Source organism: Agelaius tricolor, unplaced genomic scaffold (genome assembly GCF_023055355.1).
Source record: "Agelaius tricolor isolate 1412-34295 unplaced genomic scaffold, bAgeTri1.0.p SCAF_17, whole genome shotgun sequence".
Classification (NCBI taxonomy): domain Eukaryota; kingdom Metazoa; phylum Chordata; class Aves; order Passeriformes; family Icteridae; genus Agelaius; species Agelaius tricolor.
Genome location: NW_027269277.1, coordinates 17,908,723 through 17,931,447, shown reverse-complemented (window position 1 = coordinate 17,931,447; position 22,725 = coordinate 17,908,723). Strand labels below are relative to the sequence as shown.

Below are 22,725 nucleotides of genomic sequence, written 5' to 3'. Positions count from 1 at the left end.
GAGCCACGGGATATCCTGAGGGAAGGGGTGCACAAGGATCATGGAATCACAGACCCACAGAATGTTATGGGTTGGGAGGGACCCTAAAGGCCACCCAGCGCCACCCCTGCCATGGCAGGGACACCTCCCACTGTCCCAGGCTGCTCCAAGCTCTGTCCAACCTGGCCTTGGGCACTGCCAGGATCCAGGGGCAGCCACAGCTGCTCTGGGAAAACTGTTCCCCATAATGAGCCCAACCTCATCCTGGTCCTGTTCCCATCCCTGTGCCGATCCCAATCCCGTTCCCATTCCCATTCCCATTCCCATTTCTGTTCCTATTCCCATTCCCGTTCCCATTTCCACTCCTATCCCCATCCCTGTTCCCGTTCCCATTCCCAATCCCATCCCCATCTTCATTCCCATTCCCGTTCCCATTCCCATCCCTGTTCCCATTCCCATTCCCGATCCCAATCCCCATCTTCATTCCCATTCCCGTTCCCATTCCCATTCCTGTTCCCATTCCCAATCCCGTTCCCATTCCTGATCCCATTCCCATTTCTGTTCCCATTCCCATTCCCGTTCCCATTTCTACTCCCATCCCCATCCCTGTTCCCATTCCCATTCCTGATCCCATCCCCATCTCCATTCCCATTCCCATTCCCGATCCTATTCCTGATCCCATTCCCATTCCTATTCCCACTCCCATCCCGTTCCATTCCCATTCCTGTTCCCATTCCTATTCCCACTCCCATCCCGTTCCATTCCCATTCCTGTTCCCATTCCCATTCCCAATCCCATTCTCATTCCCCATTCCCATTCCCGATCCCATTCCCCATTCCCATTCCCATTCTCATTCCCACTCCCATCCCGTTCCATTCCCATTCCTGTTCCCATTCCCAATCCCATTCCCATTCCAATTCCCCATTCCCGTTCCCATTCCCATTCTCATTCCCCATTCCCGATCCCATTCCCATTCCCATTTCCAATCCCATTCCCATTCCCATTCCCCATTCCCGTTCCCATTCCCATTCTCATTCCCCATTCTCATTCCCCATTCCCGATCCCATTTCCAATCCCATTCCCATTCCCATTCCCCAGCCGGTCCCCCCGGACCGAGCACGCCTCGGAACGCTGGTTGCGCGGCGCAGGCGGCGCGGTTTCAGCGGCGCACGGGCCGGGCCGGTTATCGGGTGCGCAGCTGGCGCTGTCAGTCGCGGCCCAAGATGGCGGCGGCCGGGGGCGGATGGAGGCGCTGGTGACGGTGCGGAGACTCGCCGCCGTCTGTACCATGGTGAGAGCCCTCGGGCCGCCCGGCCCGCGCCGCCGCTCCTCAGGGGCTCCCGGCCTTGTGCCCCGCGCTCAGCGGCGGGGAGAGCCCGCGCTCCGCGCCCCGGCGCCGTGCGGGCAGTTCAGAGCCATCGCTGCGGGAGGCCCCGCCGCCGGCTCCGGGCTCTGAGGGGCCGGAGCGGAGCGGCTGTGCCGGGGCAGGGCGAGCGGAGCGCGGGGAGCCGCGGCCGGGCTGAGCGCGGGTGCCGGCCTGGCCGGGGCTCGCAGGGGTTTGGGATAATCGGGCTGAAATCCCGGTGGGAAAGGTGCTGGAGGCTCGGCAGGAACGCGAACCCGGCGCTCCCGGTGGGTGTGTCTGCCGCCGCCCGTGCTCTGAAATGTTTTTCGGGCCGGTGGGTGCTGCCTTTCGCAGAGAAAAGGAATTATCGAGCATTAATTGGCCTTGTGCCCGGGTCGCAGTGGGTTGTTGTGATAACTGAGCTCATTTTAAAGCTCGTTCTACTCGTTTGTCAAAGCTCTGCAGTCGCTCCACGTGCATGCGTGTACCGGGACCGTCCCTGCCGCCAGCGAGAGAGGCCGGCTGGTAATTGCATGATTATGCAGAATTTTTAATGAAGCTCCGCTGCTGTGTAAATAGAGCCTGGAGTGGCCGGGCTGGCGCTGAGCGCGGCTGAAATACCTGAGCCCGGCCGTGGAACAGCCGAGCTGTGCCCAGAGAACCTTCTGGGAGGAGCTCCGTGCTCCCAGCCCCGGCTGCAGCTCCCAGAGCCAGCAGGGCAGCGGCCCGGGGGTGCCCACTGGAGCAGTTTGGTGTTCACAATCCCACCTTTTCATTGCTCAGCTCCCCTCTGCAGCCTCCACACCAGTTCACTGGCTCTGTTTTCACCTGTGTGGGACAGGAGCAGGATTTTCCTACTGTTCCATGCAGGTGCTGCCTCCCAGTGTAAGTCCAGGCCCAGCTGAACTGAGCCAGTACAAACTGACCAAAATGCTCAGCTCCAAACTGGGGATTTGCAGCCTCACACCCCTAACAGGAGACATTAATCTTTGCTTTTCAAACATTAATCTTTGCTTTTCAAATCCCTGGCCATGGAGACCTCCCTGGAAGTCTTTGGGAAAAGACTTCCCAGGACTTTCTCCTTCCCTAATCTCACCAAATGGGGTTTTTTTTCTGCATAATTTGTATTTTTTAATTGCCATCACAGACCCAGTGAGATGAGGGCCATGAGAGGTGAGTCAGGAATTTGCTGAGGAGTTCTGCACCCAGAGGCAGAGATTGACTCAGTCCCTGGAATATTTTGGGTGCATTCCTGAGAGCAGCTGGCTGAGTCTGGGACTGAGAGGGCAGAGGGAAGGCAGAGCATGTCCCTGGACTGTGCAGCCACACCTGAGCACATCCCTGTGGGATTTTGGCATTTTTGCTCCTGATTTTGCTTGGGATGCTGGATGGAAGCTGGGCAGGTTCTTCCCATTCCCCTCCTGAGGTTCTGGGAGTTCTTTTCCAAGAACTGCAGCAGCTCTAGGGAGGCAGATTCTCCCCATTGTGTTTCAAGTGGAGAATTTGCTGTTTCAGTTCTGTGCAGAAATCCTAAAGCAGTGCTAGTAGCACTTAATAATTGCATGAAACTGGCTTCCAAATTTCTTAATTAATGATTTAATCAAATGCTGTGGCATCTGTCAGCATCAGTGTTTTAGGTGCATGTGTAGCTTGGCTAAACTTACTGTCAATATTAACATTTATTCCCTCATCTAGCCCAGGAAATTAAGGTCTGGGTGCTGTATTTTAGAACTAGATCAGTTTATTTGCATGCCCAGCAAGTAAAAATACTGTTTGGTTTGTCATAAAGGTAGATGAAAAAGCTGAGCCTTCTTTTTAAAAACATTGAAATACATGAACAAAGCTCCTTTGGGAGCTGCTTTCTTCAGGACTATGCTAAACTGTAGTGATTGTACAGAACTTTACATATTTTTTTAGTAAAATATGCAGTTTTTACCAGCATTTCCAGTCATCATCTGTGCTCCAGGCTGGAACATTGAAACCCAGGTTTGTGACATGGTCAGACTCTTCAGCATCACAGGGACTGCTGTTCCTGAGTGCTTCTCAGCCACTCCATTCCTCTCCAATGTCTCTTTAAAAATGAAATTCCAAGCTTGAGCTCATTCCAGCCAGTAATGAGGTTGAACTTGGATCATCTCCCCCTCCCTGAAATCACTTGCCCATGGATCAGCTCTGCTGTGCCTCAGGGTGGTGGCATTTCCTTGCTGGGAGCACTGTCCCTTTTCCAGGGTTTTGATGCCTCAGGTTTGAGCTTTTCTATTTTTCAGGTTCTGTGCTGCTTCAGTGTGTGGGTCTGGGCTTCATATTATGGGATGGTGAGCGCAGGGATACAAAACAATTCCTGCTCCAGCTGGGACCAAGGACAAATGACCCAAATCTCAGCCCAAGAGCACAAACCCCGTGGGCTGGAGAGAGAAAAACAAGGATGGGACTGCATGGGCTAAAGCTGGAATGGGACAATGAACTGCAAGATGCAAATGGAGCAGAACTGATCCCAGGGACAGACCCCATGACCAGTCAGGGATTTTTGTGACCATTTTGGTTCATCTTGGGTGCAGCCCTGGCTGGGCTCTCGTGCTGCCCAAGGTGCATCCATTGAGGAGATGCTTTTAATAAATCCCTGCTTTATTCTTTAGCTCTGTCCAGCCTCTGCTCAGCTCAGCCTTCCAAGGCCTCAGTTCCATCACATCCCTGTGGCAGCTCCAGCCTGGCCAGGGCTGGGAGCTGGGAGGGAGCAGGGGTTGTTCCCTGGGATGTGATTCATGGCTTGGGGAGGCTGTGGCACCACGTGGGAAGCACAGCCATGGCCAGGAGCCACTGCCCCAGCTCTGCCTCCCTGGCACCAGCTTTGTGTCCCAGCCCTTCCCTCTGCTCTGGGCTTTGGGGGCTTTTCCTTCTGTTTGCAGGATTGAGGGAAATGGCTGCAGAGGTGGAAACAGAGAGCACTGCTGAGGCATTTTGCTTAAAAAATCTACAGTTGCTGTTTCAGAAGTGTTCAAAGGGGGGTCTGTGGGTCTGGGGTGAGCAGGTGTGTCCTGGTTCAGGGCAGATTTGGGAGAGAACCCCCAAAGGGCTCCTCTAGGAAAGCAGATTCAATCAGCCCCTCCCCCCAACCAGTCCAGGAGAAAATTCCTCCTTGGAGAAAAGTGGAAAAACCCCACAGTCCAGGGAACTTCCTTGCCTCAGCAAGCTAAAACTCACTAAAAGCAAAGGAGAGCTCTGTCCCACTGTCTGTCCCTCCACAGCCAGCACAGTCCAGGAGCAGGAATGGGGAGGAGTGAGTCACCCAACGTGGGCCACATGTCAGCCTAGGACAAGGTGGGAATTCTCTCTTGGCTGAGGAGAGTGAGGAGGGCAGAGTTCCTTGGGTCTGACTGCATCCTCTGACCCAGGATGTATTTTCTGTGCTCTGAGGCAGTTGTAGAACTGAGTTTCTGAGTCAGAACTTGAGGGTTTTGATGAATTGACAGGACTTCTGGAAGAGGACACCAGAACTTGAGAAGGGAGCAAGGTGCAAAGCCCAGAGCTGGGCTTTTCCTCTCTGGCAGCTTGTGAGCAGTCTGTAGTAAGCTGTGAGCAGAATATTGTTTCTTGTAGGCAATTAGGGCCACTTCCCCTGGGTTCATGTCTAATTGTTGGTCAAACCAGTAGGACATGCCTGAAGAACTCCAATCCAGGCTACAAATTGGGGGTAGTCTTACACACTCTGAATCAGGGCATAATTATTGCCTTCAGTGCTGGAGGGGAGCTGGCTGCAGCATTTATAAGTGCCACATTTCCATTTGCCACCTGAATAATTTACACTGGGCAGCTCAAGCAGAGCTGTGGTGTCCCTGGTGTGGAATGTCACCTCCCTGCTGTCACCTGTAGCTGTAGGACTTTGGTGTGGCTCTATCAGAGAATTAACATTTATAGCTTTTATTTTTATCACTGGCAGAAGGGAGTGTAGAGCTGGCTAAGCAGATTTGTGTCTCCAGCAGTGCTCTGCTTCTTGACTGACTTGTTAAGCTGAAAGAAACCAAATATTCATCTTTGCACTTAAAAGCCAGAATAACTGAGAATAATTGTTTTAGGGGGAAAAGAACTACATAACCCTTTGCAAATCAGGGAGGAGGTCACATCAAGGTTTTCCCACATGCTGTGTGTGATGGGTGTTTATTGCTGCAGATCTGGGGCTTCTGACAGTTTGGGGCTGGAAGCAAAGGAGGCTGCAGTTCAGGTTGGACCACCCAGGTTCTCTTGGAACAAGCTTTGGGATTTTACAGGAGTCCTGTGTCACTTTGAGTTTTTAAGATTTTCTAAGCCTTCTGATGTTGACATTCTTGTAGTGAATTTTCTCACACACTTTCTGTAAATAACTTATTGTTTTGCATTCTTTTATGGAGGAGGAGAGAGTTGATAGACTGTTAGTTTAACCAGTGGCATTGGAGAGGTGCCACTGTCACCCTCCAATCCACTGTCACTTTTGGAAAACTATAAATGTTGGAGTCAGAAAATAAACTGCCCTTTTTTTTCCTCTTTCACCTTGAGAACGGTGTGAGCGTGTGTTCCTTTGTGTCCTATAGCGACAGTCCTGAACACCTGAAGGAGCTTTTGTGCTGTTCTGGTGCCTGCTTTGATTGTCTATAAACTTTTAAAATGTCATTCTTTAATGACATTTCTCTCAGGAAAATGAGAGATCATGAGAGATCCCAGCTGTGTTGTGCCATGGAGTTGGGGAAACTGATCACTCCATGGGTCATTTGTTCAAAGTAGACACTGATTTTATTAGAGGACTTCTGCTTCAGAGCTGCTACCGTGTAAAAATGAAGTGTGAATACCTGGGGAAGGATGCAAAAATACCAGAGTGTAGCTTGTTCAAGATGTGCTCTGTTGTTGAATCTCTGCTGTTTGGTTCTTTAATCAGGATTTAGAGAAAATGCTTTTATTGCCTTGGAATTCATGTGTTTACATGCACATCACTTGCTGTCTTGTTGCCATTAAAAAAGAAATGGCTTTCAGTGCTTGCTCCAGCAGATGTCAGTTTGGGGGATTCCTGCACTTGCTGCCAAAATAAAGGGCAGCACTGTGCATCATTATGGTTTGTTTGTATGTTGTATTTTCTATTTTCAGCTCCTTTTATAGTGAGTACTGAAAGTGGGCTTGTAAAACAGATGGGGAGAAACTTTGTTGTGAAAGGACAGGAGGGAATGGTTTTAAACTAAAAGTGGGTTAATTTAGACAAGAAAGGATGGAATTTTTTTCCCTTAAGGGTGGTAAAGCACTGGCACAGGGTGCCCAGAGCAGCTGTGGCTGCCCCTGGATCCCTGGCAGTGCCCAAGGCCAGGCTGGACAGGGCTTGGAGCAGCCTGGGACAGGGGAAGGTGTCCCACCCTGGCAGGGGGTGGCAGTGGATGAGCTCTAAGGTCCCTTCCAATCTAAACTATTCCATGATTTATCCACTTAACCTCTCACACACTGAGTTGTGAATATATCTCCCCATTCAGATCCATTGATTGGTCTCACAGCTGAGTTTTACAGCTCTGTGCCTGTGTAATAGCTGAAGTTATAAATGAAATATTAACCTATTTATAAATCTTTGCTCTCCCTCAGCATCCACTTCCTCACCCTCCACTGCATTGTCCCTGCCCTGTTTGATGTGTGAGGCTCCTGATAAAATCTCCCTGCCAGCTCACAAAAGAACAATGCTGGTAAACACTGGGCCTTGCACAGCTGGGAGCTGTTTGTGTTTGTTCTCTCGGGGAGCTGCAGAATCCCTGAGAACTGAGCTGGCAAAGCCTCCTCTCCTAAGTGTGTTACTGGGTCACTGCAGTACCACAAGGGCACCAGGAGTCTTGGGGTGGAGAAATCAGGGGGATGAGCTGGGAGCAGTGCTGGTGTGGGAGACAGTGACTGAGGAAACTGGGACGAACTGGGAGCAGTGGTGATGTGGGAGGCAGTGGCTGAGGACACTGGGATGGACTGGGATGGACTGGGAGCAGTGCTGGTGTGGGAGACAGTGACTGAGGAAACTGGGATGGACTGGGAGCAGTGCTGGTGTGGGAGGCAGTGACTGAGGAAACTGGGATAGACTGGGATGGACTGGGAGCAGTGCTGGTGTGGGAGACAGTGACTGAGGAAACTGGGATAGACTGGGATGCACTGGGAGCAGTGCTGGTGTGGGAGGCAGTGACTGAGGAAACTGGGATGGACTGGGAGCAGTGCTGGTGTGGGAGGCAGTGGCTGAGGACCTGGGGTGAACTGGGATGGACTGGGAGCAGTGGTGATGTGGGAGGCAGTGGCTGAGGACACTGGGATGCACTGGGATGGACTGGGAGCAGTGGTGATGTGGGAAGCAGTGGCTGAGGACACTGGGATGCACTGGGATGGACTGGGAGCAGTGGTGATGTGGGAAGCAGTGGCTGAGGACACTGGGATGAACTGGGAGCAGTGAGATGTGGGAGGCAGTGGCTGAGGACACTGGGATGAACTGGGATGCACTGGGATGCACTGGGAGCAGTGAGATGTGGGAGGCAATGGCTGAGGACACTGGGATGGACTGGGATGCACTGGGAGGCAGTGACTGAGCAGTGGCTGAGGACACTGGGATGCACTGGGATGCACTGGGAGCAGTGAGATGTGGGAGGCAGTGGCTGAGCAGTGGCTGAGGACACTGGGATGAACTGGGATGGATTGGGATGCACTGGGAGCAGTGAGATGTGGGAGGCAGTGGCTGAGGACACTGGGATGGACTGGGATGCACTGGGAGCAGTGAGATGTGGGAGGCAGTGGCTGAGCAGTGGCTGAGGACACTGGGATGCACTGGGATGCACTGGGAGCAGTGAGATGTGGGAGGCAGTGGCTGAGGACACTGGGATGCACTGGGAGCAGTGAGATGTGGGAAGCAGTGGCTGAGCAGTGGCTGAGGACACTGGGATGCACTGGGATGCACTGGGAGCAGTGAGATGTGGGAGGCGGTGGCTGAGGACACTGGGATGAACTGGGATGCACTGGGAGCAGTGAGATGTGGGAGGCAGTGGCTGAGGACACTGGGATGCACTGGGATGAACTGGGATGCACTGGGAGCAGTGAGATGTGGGAGGCAGTGGCTGAGGCGGGGAAGGAGCTGCTGCCGAAGGTCAACCCTGAGCAGTGGTTCTGGTTTTCCTGCCCTTTTCCCAGCATCCTTTCCAGGTGTTTTTTCCCTGGAGCCCGGCTTTGCTGTCTCACTCACAGAGCATCAGCTGAGAGGTTCCCAGGAGCTGGGCCCTGCTGTCCTTTGGGAGTGTGGGACCTTGCAGGACCTTGCAGGACCAGCTCCTCACAGCACAAACACGTGCTTGGAGGAGTTCCCAAAGCCCCCTGCCTTCACTGATTTAAACCACTCCAATGAAGCTTCCTAGGAGGAAATTCCTTTGGAAATGCAGCACTTTGGAGTTTCTCTGGGTGCCATGGCAGCAGTCAGGGTGCTCTGTGAGCTCTGCTCCCTGCTGGAAATGGGCACAGCCTTTCCAGGAGGGAGATTCCGTGGCATTTGGAATCTGGATAGTCTGTGACACTGCTCCTTTCAGGATTATCAGTTTGTTTGGAGTGCTTATGCAGGCAAAGTGCTGCAATCCAGGGCTCAATTTACAGTAATTTGTTATGCCTGGAACACAGACAGCCTTCCCAGATCTGTGAAAAGGGATCCTTTCAAACCTAGCTGACAACTCTTTTTATCTGACTTCAGTGCTCAACAGGCAAGGAGTTTTAAAGGATGGGGAAAGCAACATCCAATCTATGTTTACAACCCCAATCGGCTCCATTTCCACTTCCCCCCAGGGTAATTTTAATAGTCCTGAAGCTGGAACTATTATCTCAGCAAATACAGCAAGTGCAGGCAGACTTCTGCATCAGCTCATGCAGATTCCTTTGCTGCAAAAGTAGCTTTTTAAAATTTTTTTTTTTTTTTTTTTTTAGGTTTTAAGTAGCTCTGGCTTGGCCTACTTGTTCTTTTCCTCCCTTTTTTGTTTTGATTTGTTTATTCACTCTTAAAACAACTCCTCAGCAGTTGGTTTAAGCAGCTCCTCTAATCTGGAGTGCTGCACGATGGTGTCCCTGGGAGCCTTTCTGCACAACCTCAAAGCTGCTTCCCAGCTCCTTGAAACCCTCAATCTTCTGCTCCTCTCATTTGTTCAAATCCAAATGAGTCATTAGAGAGCAAGACTTGTGCACCAGGCATGTTCTGGACACTGAAATCCTGTCGGTTTTTTCCCTTTTTTTGCCTTTCTTTAAGGAAAATGTCTTTTGCAGGCAGGTGCTCAGTGGGAAGCAGCTGGTTCCAGTCCAGGAGTTAGAATGGTGTGGAGTCCAAGCCAAATATCCTCAGGGATTTTATTTCATCAGGTTTTTACTCCAGTGATGCTACACAACTCCTGGGTGTGCATCCAGCTGCAGGGAAAGGTTAGAGATCCCCTGAGTTATGAGCCTTTAATTCCTTCACTTGAACTGAATTAGATTCATTGCAAAAAAAAAAGAAATGCATAAAAATCAGGTAATTTGAAATTAATATTTTGTACTGAGCTAAAATAATAGTAATTATCCTTAAAGAAAGGCTGAATCTTCCAATTTGCATTTATGGAGAGGGCTTTAAATTGATAGTTAAATTTGAGCTAATGGAATTGATTGGTCTTGGGTGTGTTTTAGACAGGCCTGAAGCAGCTGAAGGGTGGAGGCCAGCATGGAGAGCTGCAGTTTCAACAGGATACAGTGAACAAATAGAAAATTTTCTGAAATTTTGGGACACACATCCAGATTTTTAAAGTTCTCTTCAGACAGTCTGCAACTGTCCACAAATGAACTGCAAATGGAGCATCTGTTGGGGTGTGTGCATTTATGTGTGTCCATGTAAAGTAGTGGAGTGCCCAAAATAAACACAGCAGACTTTAACAAAAAAAAAAAAAAGACTCCTTGTAGATTTTGGCAGGATTAATTTTGAAAAAAGACCAAACTGTAAGTTTGTAGTTGTATTTTTGAAAAGATTGGAAGGACTTCACCATTTCAGTTAATTCCCTTGTACTTGAAGCAGCTGCTTCATCCCTGTTAAAAACCATCAATTAAAACCTCATGGGGCATTTGTTTGACAAGTCTTTCTGAATTTCTGTGTCTGTTAATGACACCAAAGACATCTTGAGTATTTTTTGTCATTACATTGAGCCAGTGGTGGTTATGGAATGGCTCTAAACCCACTGGCAATTCAAAACCTGTGTAATTAGAGCCCCTCAGAACTTGTCAGGGGTGAATGCCATGAACTCTGAGGGCAGTGGGATCTCCCCACTCCTGACTCCTTCCCTGCTTTGTGGGTTTTTCCCTCATTTTCCAGCTCACTGTTTGCTGAGCAGCAGCACAGCACTGACCTGATTATTTTGACAGGAGCTCAGAATAGCACTGGGGGTCCTGCCCCAGAGTTGTGCTAATTTTGGTCCCTTTTTGTCCCTGGAGCTGCAGCAGCAGCTGCTCCATGCTCAGGTCTCCTCACACCCTTCTCTCTGCCTTTCTAACCATCCCCACAAGGGCAGAGTTACCCCCAGAGCACAGAAAGCAGATAATTGGGAATGGAAATGGGGATTGCAGCCAAGTGGGAAAGTGTGAATTCAGGGTAAAAAATGGGTACTCTGTAATAACAGTGCACTAATTGTCAGCCAGGGTTTGTGGTGGATCAAGATTTCACTGCAACTCAGTGAAACTCATATTGCTGAGAAGGAAAGAGGCTCTGACTTGAAGCAGGAACCACGAGGATGCTGGAAATGTGGAATTCTCAGCTGACAGCAGTTCCTGTTCTGAGCTGTGGGGTTGTTCTTAATCACTCCCAGCTTTTATTCATCCACAGCTTCACCCAAACTCTTCAACTCTTGCCTGATTGCAATTTCTGCCATAAAGCTAATTCAATATAATACAGACAGAACTGAGCACTCCTCTGATTCCTGGCAGATAAGTGAATGCAAACTCTGAGCTTTTGTCTGTAAGAATAATTACAAATCCAGTAAGTTTAAGGTCACCAAGTATTGAAGCCCCTGTTGCTTGATACATTTCCAGTTTCTGAAATCAATTAAATCTAGGCTATGCAAAATACTCATTTTCTTTGCAGGAATAGGATTTTTTTTTCTTTTTTGCTAAGAAGAGGCAGTAATGCCTATTATCCTTCTCTATGATCTACTTTTGGTGCTGCAGTGGCTAAGAAACAAAAGTCTACTATTATTTATTCCACTTGCATGTTGCATTGAACTGGAAAGAAATCTTTAAGTCTTCTCTAGTGAGCAAAAATCACTCAGAGCTTACAGGCTGGAAGAGTTGATAGATCTCTCTTCTGGATTTGATGGCTTTTTCAGTTAAAATTTCAGGAGTACTGGGGATCACTGCCTCAGTTTGGCTTGGATAGACAGCTCCCTCAGGTAAGGGGGTTTGAAACTGCTCCTTTCACATCCCTTTGCTTTAAAAAATTCACCAGAACTTGCCTTGAGTGTTCTCTGGGTAGGTATTCGTTTACCCCAATGCTCTTTTCTCTGTATCTCATCCAGCTCTGAGCATGGGATAGAATCCCAGCATTCTTTAGGTTGGAAAAGACTTCCAGGATTATTGAGTCCAATGTGACAGTCCCCACCTTGTCACCAGCCCAGAGCACTGAGTGCCACATCCAGCCTTTTCTTGCATTTTTAAATCCAGATATTGGTGTGATGTCCCTCACTGTGTTGGTATAAAAAAGTGAGGAAAACTTGAATATTACCAATTCCCTGTGCTGTTTTTTGGTACTTCAATATTTGGTATATTCGATATTTTTAAGGGTGTTCTTTGTTTTTTCAGACATAAAATGTTCATGGATAGAGCCTTCTTTAATTAGCTGATATACATAAAGTAAAATGACTGCAGCTGTGACAGGAAATATTTTATTGTTGTTCTTTGGGGGTTTTCTTGGCCATTTTTAGCTGTGTGTATTCCTGCTGAGGTGGTGATAGTTGAGATGGGCCAGGCAGTTTTTCATTTTCCTGTTTGACTGATAATTGCAGAGCTGTGGAAGCACAGCCAGTTCTGTGAGTGGGCTGTGAGCAGAAAAGGGGAGCTCTGAGACAACACTTGAAATCCAGGAATTTCCAGAAAATGGAAAATTCTGCTTACAAGTGCTGAGACTTCCCTTGTCACCTCCCCACCACTGTGGAAGACCAAATCCACATCTCATGCTGGAAGTCAATCACTATTACCACCTGGTTAAATGAGAAGTTTTCCTCGTGGGATAACTGTGTGTTGGACAAATCTGGGTTTATTCCTGCTCACAGAGCTGAGTTTGATGGTCCTGAAGCAGAGCAGCCTCTGGGGAGCATTTCCTTGATTTCCTTGCACCTCCCAGAAGTTAGGGAGGTACTCTGGGGTTGGTAAAACATTCATTTATTTGCCTTGCACTAGCACTGAGAAGTCATTCATCTTTACATTCAGCTGTATTTTAGTTTTTAGTGTTCTTGCTTAGCTGTTTTATGCCAAGCAAACTCTATTGCTATGGATGAGGGATTTTTTCATGGCATTTCTTGTTGCTCCCACAATATGTCACATAGTTCAGCAAAACTGTATTAATTTTCTGGTGGGTTTAGGTGTGCAAAGTACCACAAGATGCAGAACACTTTGGCTGTGGCACCCCAAAGAGGAGAATTTAATTAATTCCCCAAATAACAAAATTAATTTTCATCTTATGTACACTTACCACTTTGGTTAGATTTTTAATTCTGGACAAAATGTGATTTTTCTATTTCCAAAATGATGAAGTGTGGATTGTTTCTGGTGAGGAATTATTCCTGTGATCTGTGACAGGTGGAAGAATCTTCCAGCTGGGGTGGGCAGAGGGATGTGCCAGCAAAGCCTCACTGCAGCAGGCCATGGCTCAGGCTGGAGCAGGTTTCACTGCACTGGGTTAATTGGTAATTGCTGATTGTTAATTGGGTTGCAGAGATCCCTGACTGGGAGGAGCTGGACTTTGCCTGCAGTTCTGGACCTTACCCCAAACGTGACCAAGTGCTGCCCTCCCCATAAAGTGAATTTCCCCCATGTCCTTGTTCAGTGCAGCTCTCCTGGACATTGACTCTGTGATGAATCATCTGTGATTCTGCAAGGGAGTTCTTTTGCCATGGAACACTGGGCACTGCATTTCCTGGAACTTCTTCTCTATTTAATTTGCAAGTTTGCATCTTCAGAGCTATTTATGATTCATCTCTGGTTTTTTTTTTGTTTTTTTTTTTTATTCCTCCCACAAGTGCTTTGAGTCCTGTTTTGGTTTTTTTTTTTTTATGATTTTATGAATTCGAAATATTCTCTAGCAAGAAACTTTAGAATCATCACAGAATCCCAGAATTGTTTGGGTTGGAAGGGACCTCAAAGCTCATCCCATTCCATGGGCAGGAACACCTTCCACTATCCCAGGTTGCTCCAGCCTGGCCTTGAACACTCCCAGGGATGAGGCATCCACCACTTCAATTGTAAATAAAACATTAAATATAATTAATATTAATATATTAAGGAAACCTTAATTTTTTAATATGCCTCTGCAGTTAATTTACCCAAATTTATAAAGTTTGGGCAATGCATACAAGGAAACACTTGGGAAAAAATTCACCTGTGACCTGTCAGGTTAAATGGATACAAGTTGGTGGCTTGGTTGACAACCCTAGTTTATGGCAGGTTATTCAATTCTTTATATCATAGCTTTATTCAAAATTACATTTTGAATAAAACCATTCTTATGGTTTTATTTGTTTGTACAGATACTTATTCCATGTGCTGCTTTCCAGCTGGATCATTTGGGCTCTCAGGTTTCACTGGTTTTGGAGGTTTGGTACCTCCTTTAATGGGCTTTTCTCCTAATAAAATACTGGAGATCATGGAGGGGGTGAGGAACCTCCAGAGACATTGAAACTGAACTTCACAAGCTCTCAGGGTTTACAAATCCTCCTTTCCTAATCTCCAGACATGCAGCATGGAAGAGCAAAACAACCTCAGCAGGAGCCAGTTCTGATTTCCAGGCTGAAAATTCCAGAATTTTCCCCTCCTGTGCGTTTCCATGAATTTTGGAAATTTTGAATTTTGAATTTTACAGCATTTCCCAAAGGCAGTGTGGATCAGAGCAGAGAAGTGGAGAGCTGAGGTAGCCCAGGAGAGACCCCTGGCAGCAAATCCTCCTCGCTGATGGTTCTCCTTTCATTTTAGGTTTGATTTGGGTTTTATTGAGGGCAGATATTGGAGGAAAAAGAGCTCCTTGGAAGCAGGGAATGGCTGCAAGGAAACAAATGAGAGGAGCTGCCTGAACTGGCACTGATGCCTCAGAAATGCTGTGTGTAATTGCTGCTTGAGCAGACTCTGCTTGTAAATCTGTCAGCACCCTGGCAATGTTGGGTGGGGTTTGGAGTACCCAGTTCTGGGCCTGCCTCCTTTTATCTGCTTTGAGAAATGGAACTCACTGGGAATCTGATGGGAGACATCCAACTACAGCTGTTAAAGCAGAAACCAGAATTGTTTCTTGGTTTCTCTCCTGGTTTTTAGGAAATTTTTAGTTATTTCTTTGTTAAAAACAATCTGGATGGAACTGTCCTTACTTGCTTGTGGTTTATATTAATAGGGAGCTGGTGGAAATGTTTGTTGAGCAATTGAAAAGCATTGGTAGCTTCAGGGGAAGAAATAAATTGAATTTTGCTGGACTGTAATGTTTGGTTGAATGTTTTTCTGAGGTGTCTGAAGGTGGCTCACCTGTGCAGGAGGATTTCTGTTTGGGCAAGGTTAGAATTGGAGTCACTTGGGCATTTAAAACAGAATTAGGAATCCAAAGTGTTTGGATTCTGCACAAAGGAGCCCAGGAATGTTGGAGCATCAGCAAGAAGCATTAAAGAACAAGGTGAAGAGGAATGAGGGAAGGAACCAAACCCCAGATATTGCCATCCATAAGGGGCTGGTGGATTGAAAACAGAAAGAGATGAAGAAACCACTTTGAATATGAAGTGGAGCAAGTTAAAATTAAAAATAAAGCATTGGAATGCTTTAGTTGTTGCTTTATGTACCAAATAAGAGCAGTGGTGGTTTTCAGTTGTATCTAAACCAGCAAATTCCACCCTCATTGTACTGCTGGAAACTCAGGGAGTGTCAAAATGCACTGTGAGCTTCACACATCACCTTGAAATGAAAGGTAACCAAGCCACAGCACTTTCAGGTGATCTGTGGTAAAACTTTCCTTCCATTTTTCTGGGGATTTGTAATAAAAATCTTCATTTGTCCGTAGTATTTTGCAAAATAAAGCTAGAAAAAGACAGGATAAGTTTATTTTTACAGTGCATTCTTGACTAAATTAAGTTGCTGTTTCTAGATCACTGTGGCCAACCTGGTGTTTTAAGTGAGAACAGTTAATTGGGATAATTTCTAAAGAAACTCAAATGTAGCAAACCTTTCTGGTAGATCAGATTACTAATTTTGGCTGAGGGAGTTGAGATTTTAAATGACATCTTGGTACATTTATGATAATAAAGCTTCACATTCATTTAATTCTGACAAAATACTGATTTTCAGTGGAAGGAAATTGTTTCCTAAGCTTTGGGAGTTTTTTAGGAAATTTCTATTTTCCCTAACATAAATATTGTTTTTTGTAGGGCGCCAATGCCTCTGCTTTGGAGAAAGAGATTGGTCCTGAGCAGTTCCCTGTGAATGAGCATTATTTTGGCTTGGTCAATGTAAGTGAATTTTGTATGCTTAAAATGCTGGGTTTTCATTCACATCCTAATTTGGAGCTTACCAGGATTCTCTCAGAACTTGATGGATGAAACTTCTCACTTGGAGTGGGACTGAGCACAGACACCACATCCTGCAGTGTGATTATTAACCAAGACAGCATTTCATCTGAAACACAGAAAAAGAAATGTATTTCTTGTAAAGTCTCTGAGAGAACTCTTCCTCCTCCACTACATTTTTAATTCTAAGATTTTAATATTTCGCTGGAAAATTGGAAATAATCAAGTGTGTCCATTGTTCATATGCTGTTCCAGATCAGATTTTCCACTGATGCTGCAGTGCAGGGGAGGCTTTAAAATTAAAATGTGTTACTTTTTAGTTCTAAAAACATCCCTCTCGTGGGAGGAGTGGAAGTTTTGTGCAGGAGATGAATGACATGGACTGGGTGGATATTTCCTTCGTGTCGTAATACTCCTTCTGGAGTTTTGGTGTAGCCATGAACCCTCCAAAAAGCTGAATTTTTGCAGTTTGTGTGGCTGTGGGGCAGCAGAGCTGTGCAGAGGATGTTGATCCTGGTGAGTTCAGAGCAGCAGTGGTTCTGTGGCATCCTATTCATGATGGGAAAATGCAATTTTGGCAGAACTCACTAGAAACAATTATTGCTGTGTTCTGGTCGTCAGGGTTGTGTTGAGAGCTGGGAGATGCTCCATGTCTTCACACACCAAGTAAGGCCAACTAAAGAGTATTTATTGAGCTCATTAGAGACCCAGTTAATTGACTCTGTGTGGGTTTCTAGCAGTTTATGTTTCACACACCCAGAATTCTGTTCCCTACGTGGGGTGTTGGTGGCCATTCCAGAGCTGCTGAGGTTTGCACCAGAATGGCAAAAATGGAATTGTGACAGAAATAGCAGAGCATTGAATGGAGTGAGGAGGAAAAACAGCATCCTAAAAATAACCAGAATTATTAGAACCCCATCCATTCTCTGGTTTGAAGGACAAAACATGACTAACATTGTTGTGCTTCATTGCATGCAACTGGGTTCTTGAGGGTGGTGTTTCCACACTGTTGTTCTGCTGAGCTTTTTCTGAAGTTATTTCTGGTTCTTTCATGATTTGGAATTAATTGGAGCATTTTAAAGAGGACAATTCCATGGCTTCAGCATCAGTGCTGTTAAATGTGTGATTGCACTGCAAATACAATCAGGTGTTGAACTCGTGGGCAATGGAGGCCAAAACTTTGGGTTGAATAGTTATTTAATTATTTATAGTATAGTATTTCAGTATATTTTATATAATATAGTGTATTTTATATATATAATATAGTATATTTTATAAATAGTTATTTAATTTTTGGATCAATGAGTTAAAGCAACCTGACTCCGTTAAACTGTATCTAAAGCCACTGCAGAATATGTGGGAAACTTAAAATAGTTTATATTTACTAAAACCTAAGAGGGATGGAACAATGGTGTCATTCCAGAATTTCATCTCAATTTTCATTTTAAGAAGCTCCTATCTTCAAATAAGCTGTCAGAATTAGGATGGCTATTTTGTGTTGTGTGCAGATTTATTTAGCATGATGATTCTTTGTTTTTCTAGGTCACTAACAAGCATGTGAGTGATTCTCTCTCCTAATTCATGTGTTTGTTTAGTTTCCATATATATTTTCCTCGTGTCAATAAGTTTCAGCTGTTGTTCCCTGTTGTTTGCATATGGTATAAATCAATGTAACTGGAGCTATAATCTGTGACCTTTAGAGCTGTATGAATGAAGCTGTTCCTTTTCTGTTTCAGTCAAAGTGATTATTACCTTGAAACCACTCTGCTGCAGTAAACACCCCAAATTTGGGTGAACAGTGACTATGTCTCAGTGTATCACCTAAAACCAGTTTGCTCTACAGACAGATTTTTATGTTTTTTTGCTTTATTTAAAATATGTTGCTCTTGGGGTGCAGAACCTCGTTACCAAAATATCTGGGGCCTGAAAACCCAGAATTTGTGTCCCTTTTTGAAGCAGCAGCAGCAGCAGCACAGTAGATTGCAGAGCAGCAGCTCTGAAGCCATGCTGTGTTGCTGTGGGTGATAAGCTGATATCCTGGTGTCCTCCTTGCTCAGCCAGGGGGAGCAGCCTCTGCAAGGCCTTATCTGTGCCTGACACTGCCTGCACACAGGCCAAACAGCTGCTCTGGGCATGCCCTGCATCGTGTGCTGCTCAAAACATTGTGTTACAAGCAGGAAATATTGGTTTTGTTATTAATTTATAGTAGGTCTTGCTCCTGGGATTGGCTCAGTTGGTCAGAGCAGGGTGCTGGTAATGCCAAGGCTGTGGGTTGGATCCCTGTGTGGGTTGCTCACTTTAGAGTTGGACTCAGTGATCCTCAGGGGTCCCTCCCAACTTCAAATACTCTGTGGAATTTTTTATTGATTTATTTAGTATCCTTGCTAGCTCTCCCCTCTCAGGATGATGAGTTGTTCTGTGTCTCCACAAATTTTGATTCTTTGCTGAATCCTTAATTACTTTTTCTGTGTATTCCCAGCATCCTGTGAGTGATGTCTCCTCTCCCTACCCTTGCTGTCACAAGGCTCAGCCTTTCCCCCCATTCCAGGCAGTGTTTCCCCCCATTCCCCCCATTCCAGGCAGTGTTTCCCCCCATTCCCCCCATTCCAGGCAGTGTTTCCCCCCATTCCAAGCAGAGTTTTCCCCCATTCCCCCCATTCCAGGCAGTGTTTCCCCCCCATTCCAGGCAGTGTTTCCCCCCCATTCCAGGCAGTGTTTCCCCCCCATTCCAGGCAGTGTTTCCCCCCCATTCCAGGCAGTGTTTCCCCCCCATTCCAGGCAGTGTTTCCCCCCCATTCCAGGCAGTGTTTCCCCCCATTCCAAGCAGAGTTTTCCCCCATTCCCCCCATTCCAGGCAGTGTATTCCCCCCATTCCAGGCAGTGTTTCCCCTCCATTCCAGGCAGTGTTTCCCCTCCATTCCAGGCAGTGTTTCCCCTCCATTCCAGGCAGTGTTTCCCCCCATTCCAGGCAGTGTTTCCCCCCATTCCAGGCAGTGTTTCCCCCCATTCCAGGCAGTGTTTCCCCCCATTCCAGGCAGTGTTTCCCCCTATTTGAACCAGTGTTTCCCCCCATCCCAGCCAGTGTTTCCCCTTACTCCAACCAGTATTTCCTCCCATTCCAAGCAGTTTCCCCCCACTCCAACCAGTGTTTCCCTCCATTCCTCCCATCCCAACCAGTGTTTTCCCCCACTCCAGCCAGTGTTTCCTCCCATTCCAAGCAATATTTCCCCTATCCCAACCAGCATTTCCCCCATCCCACAAACAGTGTTTCTTCCCCCCCATTCCAGGCAGTGTTTCCTTCCCCCATTCCAGGCAGTGTTTCCTTCCCCCATTCCAGGCAGTGTTTCCTTCCCCCATTCCAGGCAGTGTTTCCTTCCCCCATTCCAGGCAGTGTTTCCTTCCCCCATTCCAGGCAGTGTTTCCTTCCCCCATTCCAGGCAGTGTTTCCTTCCCCCATTCCAGGCAGTGTTTCCTTCCCCCATCCCAGCCAGTGTTTCCCCCCATCCCAGCCAGTGTTTCCCCTTATTCCAACCAGTATTTCCTCCCATTCCAAGCAGTTTCCCCCCACTCCAACCAGTGTTTCTCTATATTCCCCCCATTCCAAGCAATATTTCCCCCCATTCCAAGCAGTGTTTCCCTCCATTCCTCCCATCCCAACCAGTGTTTCCCCCCACTCCAGCCAGTGTTTCCCCCCATCCCAAGCAATATTTCCCCCATCCCAACCAGCATTTCCCCCATCCCACAAGCAGTTTTTCTTTCCCCCATCCCACAAGCAGTTTTTCTTTCCCCCATTCCAAGCAGTGTTTCTTTCCCCCATTCCAAGCAGTGTTTCCCCCCCATTCCAGGCAGTGTTTCCCCCCCATTCCAGGCAGTGTTTGCCCCCATTCCAGGCAGTGTTCCCCCCCATTCCAAGCAGTGTTTCCCCCCCATCCCAGCCAGTGTTTCCCCTTATTCCAACCAGTATTTCCTCCCATTCCAAGCACTTTCCCCTTACTCCCAACCAGTGTTTCTCTATATTCCCCCCATTCCAAGCAATATTTCCCCCTATTCCAACCAGTGTTTCCCTCCATTCCTCCCATCCCAACCAGCATTCCCCCCATCCCAGCCAGTGTTTCCCCCCACTCCAAGCAATATTTCCCCCATCCCAACCAGCATTTCCCCCATCCCACAAGCAGTGTTTCTTTCCCCCATTCCAGGCAGTGTTTCCCCCCATTCCAGCCAGTGTTTCCCCTTATTCCAACCAGTATTTCCTCCCATTCCAAGCAGTTTCCCCCCATCCCAACCAGCATTTCCCCCATCCCACAAGCAGTGTTTCTTTCCCCCCATCCCAACCAGCGTTTCCCCCCATCCCAACCAGCGTTTCCCCCCATCCCAACCAGCATTTCCCCCATCCCAACCAGTGTTTTCCCCAGTAAATGAGCTCTGCCAGGTGACTTCTCCAGTTTCACTGTGTGACATTTGTAATGAACTGTGTTCCTGTCATTCCTTTTTGGCAGCCCTAATGCAAAGGCCTTTGTTTTCCCTGTGTTCTGTTTCTGACCAGTTCGGCAATACCTGCTACTGCAACTCCGTCTTGCAGGCCCTGTATTTTTGTCGGCCCTTTCGGGAAAAGGTTTTGGCATACAAGGTGCAGCCTCGAAAGAAGGAAAGCCTCCTGACCTGCCTCTCTGATCTCTTCAACAGTATTGCCACACAAAAGAAGAAGGTGGGAGTCATCCCACCCAAGAAATTTATTTCCCGCTTGAGGAAGGAAAATGGTAAATGAAGAAATGATTTTTTTTTTAATGCGTATTTAAGGATGTAAAATGTTAAATTCAGGGGGTTTTTGGAGTAAAAATTATCAAGTTTTAACAGGTTTCTTGGAGATTTTTTGTGGTGTGAAGCTCACCACCTGTGAGTTGTCCTTATCTCAGTGTCTGTGTTTCTAGACTTGCACATGTCCAGATATTTCACACTGGCCTGGTGCTCCCTAGAGGAACAAAACACACTGCAGGTCATTGCTCTCATGAACTCTCACAGGAGACCCAGCCACTCATAGCCTGTTCCCTTGCATTTGTGGCAGGATGAATTCCTTGGGATCAGAACTGCTGTTTGCTGAGGAAAAGTTCTGGCTGTTGATTTCTCCTCTCTGCTTGATCTTGAAAAGATAACAAACTTCCAGTAAAGGATTTTTGCCCCTTGGTGCTGGATTTAATGAATCAGTGGCCCAAGGCAACACATCTGAATTTCTTTATTTATCTCCCTTTCCAAAGAAAAGAAGAAAAAAACTACAAAAAGCCCCAAACCAATAGTGATTTCTTCAGTTCTGAGAAATGGCCAAATTAAGTTTCTTTAAGGGTATTTTTCAGCTGTGTGTTTCTTCTTCCTGAGGATAATCATTGAGTGAACAACAAAATGCAATTCTTCCCAAACTCACCAGTGCCACCAGAGCTGTGTAACAGGGGAGAGGAGGGAAGGGAAAAAGCCACAGTGACCTGGTGTTGGGAAGTGTCTGTAGTTGTTCATTCTCCTCCCTGTGTCCCTTTGCAGAATTATTTGATAATTACATGCAGCAGGATGCCCACGAATTCCTGAACTACCTACTGAACACTATTGCTGACTTGCTGCAAGAGGAGAAGAAGCAGGAGAAGCAGAATGGGAAGCTCCAGAATGGCAGCATTGAGAGTGAAGAAGGAGACAAGGCTGATCTGACGTGGGTCCATGAAATCTTCCAAGGAACACTAACCAATGAAACCAGATGTCTTAACTGTGAGGCTGTACGTGCACCACCCAACCACTCCTCCTTAGCTCTCTCCCAGCTCCTGGATTGGTTTCCCTAACACTGAGCACCCTTTCTCATTCACTAGGGTAGATGAAATTGCACTGTCTCTATTAAAATATGGAGCATAGCCTATTTTAGGACTCTATGTTCAAACCAGTGCTCATTAAGGTATGTTGCCCAGAAAAAGCCCAGTGTTTTCCCTGTTTCTCCTCCCTGTTTCCATTGAGGCAGCTGCACTTGGCTGACCCAAGCTGCCTTTTTGTCTCCATGTTATTCCCTGTGTCAGTGGCTGAGAGTTTATGTTGTGTTCCTACATGAGAGTTGCTCTTAATTTAACTCTGGCACGAGCTGAGTTGCTTGAACTGGAATTCTGTGCTTGGTGCTGGTCCTTGGCCACTCTCTTTGAGAGCAAAAAAAGTGGCATGAATTCTAGAATTAGAACCACAGCACCTTCAGACCAGGGATTTGTAGTTTGTCATGTGCTCTGATTTAATAGTGCTAAAAAAAAAAAAAAAAAGAAAACCCAGATGGGAGAGAAATCAAAAACCCCAGAAGTGATTACAACAGAAAAGACTGCTCTTGGCATTTAAAATCTAAAGTTATGGCTATGTGGTGAGGAGAAGCTCTAAAAATGACATTAATAGGATTCTGTCTCAAGGTTTTTGCAATGAAATGTGACTGTTCCACAAATGGAAAGATGGTTTTCCTCCCTGCTAACCCATTTAATTGAGGAGCCATCTGCCTGTTTCTGCCTTGCCTCAGAGTATTGACTGTTACACCCTGAAATGCAGCAGAAAGCTGCAGCAGGCTGCAGAGAAAATGGAATGTGGTTAAAACCTCTCCACTGAGAGCTCTGGGTGGTTAAAACCTGG

General features: G+C 46.9%; 1 protein-coding gene across 2 annotated transcripts in view; it reads left to right on the top strand.

Annotated features, from left to right (window-relative positions):
• The first annotated feature begins 1,155 nt into the window (after window positions 1-1,155).
• The window catches only part of LOC139597417 (ubiquitin carboxyl-terminal hydrolase 12-like), a 32,331-nt gene continuing 10,761 nt past the window's right edge, over window positions 1,156-22,725 (top strand). For both annotated transcript variants that reach the window (XM_071442749.1, XM_071442750.1), the window contains exons 1-4: window positions 1,156-1,270; window positions 15,955-16,035; window positions 20,636-20,849; window positions 21,622-21,848. In XM_071442749.1, coding sequence (XP_071298850.1) covers window positions 1,223-1,270; window positions 15,955-16,035; window positions 20,636-20,849; window positions 21,622-21,848 — 570 coding nt within the window. In that variant the 5' untranslated portion in view covers window positions 1,156-1,222. The remainder of the gene's footprint in view (window positions 1,271-15,954; window positions 16,036-20,635; window positions 20,850-21,621; window positions 21,849-22,725) is intronic.